The 12,407-nt window shown below is 47.3% G+C and overlaps 1 protein-coding gene across 2 annotated transcripts in view; it reads right to left on the minus strand.

Moving 5' to 3' along the window:
• Positions 1–4,613, minus strand: part of LOC140430435 (solute carrier family 66 member 2) — an 89,378-nt gene extending 84,765 nt beyond the window's left edge. Inside the window, exons 1-2 of one of the 2 annotated variants that reach the window (XM_072517911.1) lie at positions 4,299–4,613; positions 3,462–3,922 (exon numbers count right to left, since the gene is read on the minus strand). In XM_072517911.1, the coding sequence (XP_072374012.1) occupies positions 3,462–3,664 (203 nt within the window). In that variant the 5' untranslated portion in view covers positions 3,665–3,922; positions 4,299–4,613. Of the gene's footprint in view, positions 1–3,461 lie in introns of both variants that reach the window. The other variant, XM_072517910.1, reaches the window with a different exon arrangement.
• Positions 4,614–12,407: the final 7,794 nt, after the last annotated feature.

Below are 12,407 nucleotides of genomic sequence, written 5' to 3' on the forward strand. Positions count from 1 at the left end.
TAAAAAGTATCCATTCTACCTCAAATTACCCTGTAAAAGGAAAGTATCTCAAAAATGTGAAAAACAGTTTATGCAAGCTGCCGGATGCTGTTGCAATGCAGTGGCGATACGAGTGGTATTTTCCACTGATTGGATGCTGCCTTCAGTCCAGAACGATATTCTGCCCATCACGCAGTATAGCAATGCCATGTATAAATTTCAGTGCTGGTGGGATACCAGGTACATAGGCGGTGCATCCCAACCATTGTCTGATCGAAGCAAACGACAGGGTGGCAGGGTGGCAGAGTGGTTAGCACTGCTGCCTCACAACTCTAGGGACCCGGGTTCAATTCCGGCCTCGGGTGACTGTGTGGAGTTTGCACGTTCTCCCCGTGTCTGCGTGGGTTTCTTCTGGGTGCTCCGGTTTCTTGCCACAGTCCAAAGATGTGCAAGTTAGGTGGATTGGCCATGCTAAATTGCCCCTTAAGTGTCCAAAAGGTTAGGTGGGGTTATTGGGTTACACGGATAGGGCATAAGTAGGGTGCTCTTTCCAATAGCTGGTGCAGACTCGATGGGCCGAATGGCCTCCTTGTGCATTGTAAATTCCATGCTTCTACATATCCTCCAGCTGTCTTACCAGGCAGAGTTTAGGCCATACTCGAATAGTGTGTGGCATCCCTATCTCTGAGCCGTCCCAGGACTGGATAGCCACAAATGGGATGTTTGTGGCATGGCCAGGCAAGTTGATTGTCAACCTGTAAATCCTAAGGTGGGCAATAAGAGTGGGAGAGTTTCCTGATTGGCCAGAACCGTGTAGTGGCTGCAGCACAACAACAACCTCACATTAAAGGACTCCATGTGCAAGCTCTTGTCACGGGCTTTTGGCAAGTGTCTCCCTTTGCTTCAAGGGACTGCTTGAGAGAAAAGACAGATAGGAGTACCCCATTTATAATACCTGCCCAAAGCCATGCTGTGTGTGCCCAGAGCCCCTGACCAGTAGTTAAAGTTTAAATGTTTAGAGCTTGTAGCCGCATTATATCAAAATATTTAAATTAGCTGGAAGTAGGTGTAAAAGTATCAAAGAAGTCTGAGATCACTTTAAAATATGGTTTGACAGTTTACTAGAGTGACACTGCAGTTTAGAACTGGGCATGCCTCTCCCAGTGAGTCTCACCCTGCATCCCTGGAGCTAAGTTGGACCCTAATTCTGGATTTATAATGCAACTTTAATAAGACACTAAAGTAACAGCATGATGGTGGAAGCGTGCTGAGCACATCAAAACCATGAAGTGTGAAACCTCTCCAGGAACTCATTTCACACTAGTCTGCATTTCAAAACCCTATAGGATAAATTCTGCCTAATCCTGACATAAGTAACGTCTCAAAAAATAATTGCAGCTCAATGAGTTTAGGCCACGATTGGTCCAGAGGCAGTGCAGAAAGAAGCATGAATTGTGAGGAAAATCTGGAAAAATTTGGAAGGAAGCAACCAGGAGAGGACTTCATTGCATAACAAATATGCAAATTGCATGGAACAAATAAAACTGGGACAACAAAAATAACTTGTAGTTATCCAGCACATATGCCCCAGGGTGCTTCACTAGACCTTATCAATATACGACATAGACCATGGGGAGATTTTACGGCAAATTTAGTCAAAGAGAAAGGTTTTAAGGAGCATTTTGGAGAGGAGAAGAATGGCAAAGAGGTTTAGGAAGAGAATTGCAGAGTTTTGGCAGCTGAAGGCATAGTCAGCAATGGTGCAGCGCTTAAAATTCAGGATGCTCAAGAGATCAGAGTTGGAGGAGTGCAGATATCTCAAAGGGTTGTGGGTTTGAGCAGATTACAGAGATAGGAAGGTGCAAGGCCAGGAAGGGATCTGAAAACAAGCAAGAAAAGTTCAAAAACGAGAAGTTGCTCAGCTGAGAGCCAGTGGAGGTCAGCGGATGTACAGAGGGTGATGTGTGAACAGAACAAGATGCAAGTTGGGACATGGGCGGCAGAGTTTCGGATCATCTCAAATTTATGGAAAAATAGGTAGAACATGAGAGGCCAGCCAGAGGGCTTTGGAATAGACTAGAGAAAATATAGGGAACAGGACTCCCAAGTATTTAATGAAAGCAGAATAAGTGCAAATGGTGAGCTATAAAGTGGTACCAACGTCAGAATATTCACTCGGGGTAACTGACATTTCTGGATAATGAAAATGGAGCCAAAAAGCTGGAATATTTTAAGATCTAGTGCATAACAGTTACGGTATATTTTTCTGTTAAAAGGATAGTCTTTCTCCACTTGGCGAGGCAAGGTGTGATCAGGGATAGACAACATGACTTTGTCAGAGGTAGGTCATATCTAACAAATTTGATTGAATTTTTTGTGGTGACCAGGTGTGTAGATGAGGGTAGTGTAGTTGATGTAGTTTACATGGATTTCAGCAAAGCCTTTGACGAGGTCTCACATGGAAAACTTAAAAAGAAGGCAAGTGCACATGGGATACAAGGTAATTTCATAAAGTGGATTCAAAATTGGCTTAGTTGTAAGAGGTATTGGGGGATGACAGAAGGCTGCTTAAGTGATTCAAAGCCTATGTCCAGTGGCATACCACAGGGATCTGTACTGGATTGCCTATTATTTGTAATTTATATAAACAACATAGATGACTATGTGGGATGGGGGGGGGGGGGGGGGGGGATGCAGGGTGGGGGTGGAAGGATCAGTATGTTTGCAAATGATACAAAGATTGGCCAGCTGGTTAACAGCAAGGTTGAATGTCTTGGGTTACAGGAAGATATAGACAGGATGGTCAAATGGGCAGATGAACTTTAACCCTGGGAAGTGTGAAGTGATACACTTTGGAAGGAGTAATTTGACAAGGAAGCATTCAATGAACTGGCCTGGCCCTGGAAAGTTTTGAGGCAAAAAGGGACCTTGACGTGTTTAAGTTATGAAGAGAGGTTGAATAGGCTTGGGTTATTTTCATTGGAGCAGAAAAGACTGAGGGGTGACCTGATCGTGGTGTGCAAGATTATGAGGGGCATGGACAGAGTGGAAAGGGAGCAGCTGTTCCCCTCAGTTGAAGGGTCAGCCACGAGGGGACACAAGTTCAAGGTGAGGGACAGCAGGGTTTTTTTGCGGGGAGGGGGGAATGTTAGGAAAAACTGGTGGCGATGTCTGGAATGCATGGCCTTGGAGGGTGGTAGAGGCGGCCTGCCCCCCTCCTTTAAAAAGTACCCAGATGAGCACTTGGCACGTCTTAACATTCAAGGATAGGGGCCAAGTGCTGGTAAGTGGGATTGAGTAGGTAGGTGTTGTTCAAGTGTCAGTGCAGACTCGATGGGCTCTACAATGAGGGGGTGGGGAGGAGGGGGGAGTGCACAGGGGGACCATTACATCTAGCGGGGAACCAAAGCTTTGAAGTGATGCTATGGTGGTGGGGTTACCTGGAAGAATTATTTACCAAATGACTTCCTCTTGCCACTTACCAGAAGAAGAGGCGGAGGATGCTCGCCAGCAGCATCAACAGACACACCCGGGTGGAGAAACCCTCAGCGTTGCCACTCCTCTGGATGTGGCGGTATTGCGGGATGTAGGGCACGGCGCCCCCAAACACCATGAGGAAGGAGGAGGTCCAGGAGAGCAGAGACCAGGCGGGATGGAGGCCGAGGTCAGACTCTGCATCAGCCATTGGGGGGGGGGGGGGGACAAAATGAAGCAAAAAGAAACAAACAAAAAAGCGGGGTGGGGGAGTCACTGCCTCAAACTTCTGACCTCCCAATGGAGCACCAAGTATGTCGTTCAGTCAGAGAGATGCGGCTAACTACAAGGGCGCTCGCTGTCGGCTTCGTGGGCGACCAGGAGCTGTCATGACATGTCAAACTTCAGCAAACTCGGCAGCATCAGGAAGTTGCTCTGTTCCTCTGCGGCTTTCGCACTTCTTCCTGTTCTGTGGGTTTCAAGCAGGACAGACGGTCAAAACTGCAAGGTTATTTGTCCAATGTTTCAGCTCCCACTGTGCACAATCATGGGACTGGTTTCAGTTTAAAATGATCTCTGCTTGCCCTCCCCTCCCCAAGGCAATGTGTGTGACACGGGATAAGCCCCGCACTTCTGCAATCTGCTGTATTTCTGTTGCTGTACAGGGGGGGATTTACCAAGCTGCCTGTGTTGCTGACTGTACAGGGAATGTTTGCTGAATGCTCCCCGCCTTGCATTTAACCGCACTGGCGAAGCGAGCCTCCAGTCTTCGCCATCCAAACCCCGTTATCCGCCCATGTCCGAACGGAATGGTGAAGGCGAGGCCATAGGGGCTTCGGGCTTACCTTAGCCATGCCCCAGGACGGATTCCGGAAATCGGTTCGGCTACATTATAGCATCTCAAGACTGCACTTCCTGCAGGATAGAAATACAACACTGCTCGCTAGCCGCGACCAGCCCCTGTGTGCACTGGTATGGATACTGTTACTCTCGTCCACTGCTGTAAATCTACACTTCCCTCCCCACCCCCAGAATGTGCAGCTCGATATCCAGACACAGATTGGGGGCAGAGCCTGAATGGGACACTTTCACTTTCCCCTCACCTTCACGTTAAATACGGTTTCTAAACTGGTGTTGGTCAACGAGGTCAAGTCTGTCGAGCCCACTCCCCCTGCTGTGAATAAAGAGCCAAAGGGGTCATGTAACATTGTTACAGGCGTCCCAGATCACCACACCAAGCGTTAGTGTTCACATGCCCTTGTGTGTGTGAACAGATGTAATAAAGCTGCATCACTACATCAAAAAGCATCTGGATAAATATATGGATAGGATTATGAGAAATTAGCATTTTATGTTTTTACATGTATAACTCTGGTTCACAATTAAGATGTCAACAATAAGGCTTGATGGGAAAATAAGATGTCAAGTGGAGTTCTGTGTAAGTTACAGTGAGCAAGTTGTTGTAACTATGTACAGGACTGACCTTCGGGAAGGAACGGGATGTACAATAACAGGACGCAGGTGCATGCAAGCAGGGGGCCTCATTCTTATCTTTTAATTGACGGTCCAAGGATATACCAGGAGCTAACAGAAACCACTAAGCAGGCGGGGAAGACAAAATGAACATAACAAGTCCAAATAAGGAATCACTGATAAGGAAACTGCTCTTTTCGTATATAACAGGTGATGCTGTATGAATTCTGTGTGTCTGCTATTGCTTACCGGCGGCACCCGTTCTTGCAAGATTGATTGAAATAAATACTTCTTCAGAATTTGACTAAGTGTAAATTATTATCAAGTGAGCGGTGTTTCTCACAGGATGGGTATAGAGGGCTACGGCACTGGGAAGTGCTGAGGGTTTTCGACAAGGGTGGTATGGCTGGTACAGGCTTGGAGGGCCGAAGGGCCTGTACCTGTGCTGCATCGTTTTTTGTAAATACGTAAACGAGGAATCTTTCAACCGAGCTTGCGTGGATTAGGCAAACGCAAAGTGCAGCGGGTTGCCCCAAATCCCAAATTTAAAATTAAGGAATGGATCATGCTGGAAATCCTCAGCAGGCCAGGCAGCGCCGGTGGAGAGAGAATCAGGAGTTCACCTTTCAGGTCGATGACCATGGGCTGCTGCCCTGACCTGTTGAGCATTTTCTGAATTGTGAGCTGGATGCTCCTTTTGTCCCGATTCCCTGCGCCCCAAAGCTACAAAGTTTCACTCAGTGTTTACAGGAGGTGGGGTGGACACAGTTTGGACGCACGGTGTCCCCTGGAATGGCTCAACTGCTCAGTCAGGATAATACTGAAGATTCCTGTTGGCAAGCGGGGCGCCCAGCCGTCCATTTACACATGTGTCAGCTTGCTGTGCTACAAGGTCCGGTGAATTCATGTTCCCGTGCTGCACACATTCCCCTCTTCTGAGCCCGCGTTTTGATTGAGATGTTCAGAGGGAATTCTCTCTCAAAAAGAAAATACAGGCGAAACTAAACCTTGACGTTTGGGTCGAGACTCACTTTTTTTTGTTGCAGCGGGTTTTTTAAAAATCTGTATTTTAGATCTCTCAGCCCTCCCCCTGCCTCTACAATCTCCTCCAGTCCCACAAGCTCTCAACATAACGGTTCCCCCTTCTCATTCTGGCCTCTTGGGATGTCCTCAGAGGTTCTCGGCTCCTCTGGGTTTGACAACGCCTCCAGCTGCCCGGGTCTTAAACCCTGCCCCCCCCCCCCCCCCCACCCCTTGACCGCCTCCCTGTCTCGCTCTCCACGATATTCTTGAGTACCTACCTTGACCCTCCCATGTCTTTACACCCCTTTATGCGAAGGGTGCCAAATTGTCTTCGCTAACTCCTCTCGTGGGGCGCCTGGGAATGTTTGATGACCTAAGAGGCGCTACACAAATGCAAGTTGGCGTTGTTCAGTAGCGGCCTTCGATTGTGGAATCAGAACGCTTCAGGTTATAAAAAGCAAAACATCCAACCGCTGCGCTTAAAATAACAGGAGAAAAAGATTGGGTTCTCCAACAAATTGCACTTTGCAAAGTGGGGGATACCCGATCCCTGAACTTAACTTTCCCTCTCCTAAAATAGCAAATCAGAATCCAGAAGCTGGTAATCACTACTGTAACATTCCTGATTGAAACATTCCCACAGCGGCTTTGGAAGTGACCGTGGAAATATAAAAGGATCAATTGTGGTGCTGTTAAATTCACCAATATGTATGTGACCCCCCGCCCCCCCCCCCCCCCCCCCCGACAAAGTGGGGTCCACTGTAAGTTTTCGTAAAGCTCAAACGAACGTCGCCAACAAGACTTGACTTTGCTTCAGTTATTACTCTTCAAGCCACATGCTATGTCGAGACTATCATGTGGTCCTGGGAAAGCATGTGTAAACTCGCCAGTGTTGATTCTGCTGTTTGAACACACTGACTCATTGGAAGTTTATAACATACCTTCTGATAGCAACAATGATAGCTGGGAAACCAGCTGGACATGGAAGGAACACGCTCTACTTTGCATTCCCTTGTATTCATTTACTGCAAGAATTAATGTCCCGAGTCGTTCCATTTAAAAGCAGAAAATAAACTATGCTTTCCACTGTACCGTTTAGCAGGACTTGAACAAAAATCAATTTTCTGATTATTGTAGCGGAGTGGCATACTGGAAGCCTGGCGAGGAAATAGGTTGGACGTGGAAACCTCCATCTGTGGAGCAGATGTGGTGAAAATAATATATTACTGCTAAGCTATTCGTGAGATCTTGTCCTCCACAAAACACGATTTTGTTTTCAGGCTATTTTAAGCAGGTGCTCATTCTATACATAGAACAGAAAGATGGATATTGGTCCAGATGTTGTTTCAAAAATAGGTCTACAATTAGGTTCAGTATCCATGAGCTGCAAAGGGAAACTTGATTCTAATCTCCTGGGCTATTTTTGTTAAGTCCAGGCCATTTTACACAGGCAGAGTAGCAAAGACTAATAATATTGTCAGTTGACTTGTAATTATTTGTGACAGCACATGCTCCGCTAGTTGTACATCAAGAGAGAATACAATAAGATTCAGCACCATTCCTCAATTGTCCAGGATATTGCCTGGGGGGGAACGTTTAAGTTATGAAGAGAGGTTGGATAGGCTTGGATTGTTTTCGCTGGAGCAGAGAAGAGTGAGGGGCGACCTGATCGAGGTGTACAAGATTATGAGGGGCATGGACAGGGTGGATAGGGAGCAACCGTTACCCTGAGTTGAAAGGTCAGTTACGAGGGGACACAAGTTCAAGGTGAGGGGCAGGAGGCTTAGGGGGGATTGAGGAAAAACATTTTTATCCAGAAGTTGGTGACGGTCTGGAAGGCACTGCTTGGGAGGGTGGTAGGGGAAGGATGCCTCACATCCTTTAAAAAAGTACCTGGGTGAGCACTTGGTATGCCATAACATTCAAGGCAATGGGCCAAGTGCTGGCAAATGGGATTAGGTAGGCAGGCCAGGTGTTTTGCATATGCCGGTGCAGGCTCGATGGGCCGAAGGCATATTCTGCACTATATTGTTCTGTGACTCTGTGATTCTGCCCAGGCACAGGAAACACGCTGGAACGCTGGTGATTGACCTCTGATTCACCCGCCACGCCTTGACCTCGGCACTTCTTTACTCCTGGCACCATATTTAAACAGAATCCATGTGAAACCCAAGATTGCTGCACAATGCAGAGATGGCTCCAAAGACCAGAAAACTGCTTCCCCCAATTAAGTGACACCTCCCTGGGCTGGCGGCTATGGAGGCCGCTACGTCACCTCTGGCCACTTTGCAGGGCCATGTCATGCTTATTCTTGGCTGCGTACAATTGAGGCGCAGGTGTTTTCCTATCTCACCTGCATTCTTGAAAGGTGAAGGTGCAGTATAAAGAAGCATGTGTTCGCTCATGGAGAAGGGTCATGTATTGTGCTACTCCAGGTGCTCTCAGCCTGTCTGCAGGGCTTTTGTGCTCCGTGCCCAAACCCAGAGCTTGTGTGTGCTCCTGTCAGCCAACCCCGTTTTTGACTTTTAGAGTTTACATCTGCTAACCCAGCAATACGTGGGAGCACATTGCCACCTCAAGGTAACGAGGCTCAGGCCACATTATTATCCTGGCCCTCCAATGTCCAACTTACAGCATCTCTCACCCTGGAGTTGTGTCAATTGTGGGGACCAGGCTCTAGTCACAAAGTAGGGATGCAGCACTATGCATCCCGTCAGCTGAGCAATGGCCTAAGTCACTGATGCAAATTCAGAATGGTAATTCCTGGTGGACAATATAGCATTTGGGCATGCTCTGGAAAGACAAATAATTGTTTTAGACAATGTGGAGGGGAGCAATGCGATAGGAGCGAAATAACTGAAGCTGAGGTGTGCTCTTTGTTAGCCACAACGTGAGTTCATGGGGGATTCATGGTGTCTGAGCATTTTGGATTCTGCAAGAGCTGGGGCTGGCCATTAGGGCACACTGTCTGTGTTAGAGAGGACGCATTTCAATATCTGGCAGGCAAGTATTTGATATTGTCTAGCTTAGGCGGCCCGCATCCGTGTTAATCTGAGGATGAATGCAGCCCAGGATACCTAACTGAGAGTGCCGGATATCAATGATTTGGAAGAATATACAATAGACAACTGAATAATCAGTGGAATGCCATCGGCTGCCTTATCCCAAGTGACTTATCTGATTTGCCATCAATGTGAGACAGAGTGCATTTTGACGTTGCTTGAGATGGATCTCTTTGAGGAGTCGTGTCAGATTGACGGCATACAGCTGTGAGGCCACTGAAGATTCTGCAACAACCCCTGTAGCCTTCCATTGTGACTGGGATGCTGGAGAGACACTTGAAAAGGCAGCACCTTCTGATGCCTGATGCCGGGACCTCCCCCTCCAGTTAGTATCTCATTTCAGCAAGGAGACATGCTGCCGAGGCTTCCTCATCCTTCACAGGACAATGTGTAACTATGTGTAACTATTCATTCTCATGTTGAAGTGCATGGCTGAAACGAGAGGAATGGCAACGCTGGTGTTCATGTTGGTCCATGATGGCAGGCACTTGTCCAAGAGGGTACTCAGTACAACATGTTGCTAATTGTTTTTCTCTTTATTTGGCTCTGAATATGGCGGTCAATGTGGTCGCCTCCCTTAATTCTAATTACGTTTTGCTCTAGAGTCGTCAGGTATCTTTCGATACCGCTACAAGGTTCAAACCGAATACTGATCAAAGACTCGATACACCAATTAGTAGTTCAAAGTCAAATGCTTATTTATTTACACACACAGTTAAATATAATCATGCACAAATGCTACAGACTAAACTATCACTACTGCTAAAGCCTATACTTAGCTTCGGGCACCCACTCAGTCAGAGGAACAATGGCCGTTGTTCGGTTCTGAAGCTGCTGGGGTCAAAGAGGTGAAGTGGAACAGCTAAGGTTGTCTGTCTGGTAGCGTGCGTTGACCTTGGACTTACTTGTTCTGGTGCAGCTGTCGGGCAGGTCTCTCCTCGGTGAGAGCCGGAGCCAAGAGAGCGATTCTCTCTTGGGGGAATCCTTCTTATACTCAAAAGGGGCTTCGCGTGCTTTTGAGCGCGCCTTGAACTTGGCCCCAATTAATTGGGCAATTTCTCGATCGTTCCTATCGATTTCCTCCAATAAAGGGGTGGGTGTCCTGATGGCTGGGCATGTCCTAGGTGGCCGTTGGCCTGCTTTGTTCTGGTCTCTGGCGCCGGGGTGTCTGCCTTAGTATCGGTTACTCAAATGTTACTCTTTTGTCCCCGGTGATGGACCATTAGTATGCTAATGGGTTTGCAGTTTTGGTCTTGTCTGGGAGCTGTGGCTCCAATATGCAGACAAACCCTGAACCTGCTTGTTTTCTCAGTATTGTCCATTTTCCCTGCAATCTTTGCAAAGTGTCCATTATGTAATCGGAAAGTGGCCATCCCAGATAGCTACACACCCTCCTTGTGATCCTCAACGCGAAGAGTGTCGTTTTCGTTCTCTGACCAAGAGGGGCACCCATAAGCACTTCACGGGCTCTACACTGCCCTATCCTATGAATCGCAATTTTTACCTAAAATCATTTTACATACATACATCATTATAAAACTCTACGGGGTGCTATGACATTCAGGCATGCATTACAAAATAAAAAAACTGGAACCTCTGACTATCCTCAATAAACTATCCTCACTCAAACAATCAAAAATAATCTACAACACTTTAAACTGTACAAATAGCAGCAACACAAGTTTCTCTGGCTTGGCAGTCAAGCACAGAGGTTTACATTTCTTTATTGAATGAACAAAACACACATATAGAAAAACAGATGCACTTTAATTCACTCAAGGGGTGGGGGGGGTTTGGTGAAGTCCGAAAATAGGGGACTTAAACGTGTATAACGGGGTGCGAGAGCGGGAGGCTCTCCTTCGCCATTTTCTGAGACTAAATGTCTGCACGACACTGCAGAGTATCGCCAGTACTAAGAGTGATTCTACGATGTAAGATAGTGAATACCAGGTTATAAACTTGTCACACCAGGTTGGGGTATCGGTAACTGTCTCGGGGGTAACTATCTCGGGGTTAACTATCTCGGGGTACAGTGTATGGCAGGCGTGGGAATCATTCACGGCCTGTGTGGTAGGGGTCAGCGGGGTAGCGTCCGCGCACAACTGAAGGGATCCCGCTAAGATCCAGGTGAAAAGCATGAAGGTCGTCTTCATCTTTCCTTTTGTCAGTCTTCTTCTTTTCTTCCTCTGGGGTTCCTGAGGTTCCGGATACACAAGCATAATATCTGTCATGATCTTGCTTAAGATCTCGTATGTCTGTCTGTCTGTCCTTTGTTGCCAATTACCCGATCTAATTGGTCACCATCTGTGACTCCCTCATTTAAAAAAAAAACTAAATATTTGGACAAGACATCCAAGAAAAAAATACTGACACAGTGCGAGCCGTCTCAAAGAACAAAGAACAAAGAAATGTACAGCACAGGAACAGGCCCTTCGGCCCTCCAAGCCCGTGCCGACCATACTGCCCGACTAAACAACAATCTTGTACACTTCCTGGGTCCGTATCCTTCTATTCCCATCCTATTCATATATTTGTCAAGATGCCCCTTAAATGTCCCTATCGTCCCTGCTTCCACTACCTCCTCCGGTAGTGAGTTCCAGGCACCCACTACCCTCTGCGTAAAAAACTTGCCTCGTACATCTACTCTAAACCTTGCCCCTCTCACCTTAAACCTATGCCCCCTAGTAATTGACCCCTCTACCCTGGGGAAAAGCCTCTGACTATCCACTCTGTCTATGCCCCTCATAATTTTGTATACCTCTATCAGGTCGCCCCTCAACCTCCTTCGTTCCAGTGAGAACAAACCGAGTTTATTCAATCGCTCCTCATAGCTTATGCCCTCCATACCAGGCAACATTCTGGTAAATCTCTTCTGCACCCTCTCTAAAGCCTCCACATCCTTCTGGTAGTGTGGCGACCAGAATTGAACACTATACTCCAAGTGTGGCCTAACTAAGGTTCTAAGTATGGTCGGCAAGGTCTCGCAGCCTGTGCAATCTACCATCCTAGTGTTTGAGGATGTAAATAGCATACGGAAACAACCTAAGGGTTGCCAAAAACAAACAAAAGAATTTCAAACTGAAAGTGCCAAAATGGTGTGCGTATGGGCCGCGGCGGGTAAGAATGGGTGGAATCCCTGGGTAGGATGGGGATCAGTGCCATATGTGCTCTACCCGAGCATAGCTGACCAGAGGGGGGTCCTCAGGCAGGGCGGGGACCAGTACCGTTTCTCCACTGCCTGAACGACCGGCAAGAACGGGTAAGAATGTGGTCGTCGTGGGGGGCTGCCTCTCGTGATCGAATCAGAAGAGTAGCTATGAGTGGTGTCTGCTGACAAACTAGTTCCTCTGAACGGTTGTCTGTGGACAAACTTGTTCCATTAACAGCCATTGGGCG

This window comes from Scyliorhinus torazame, chromosome 10 (genome assembly GCF_047496885.1).
Source record: "Scyliorhinus torazame isolate Kashiwa2021f chromosome 10, sScyTor2.1, whole genome shotgun sequence".
In the NCBI taxonomy this organism is placed as follows: Eukaryota; Metazoa; Chordata; class Chondrichthyes; order Carcharhiniformes; family Scyliorhinidae; genus Scyliorhinus; species Scyliorhinus torazame.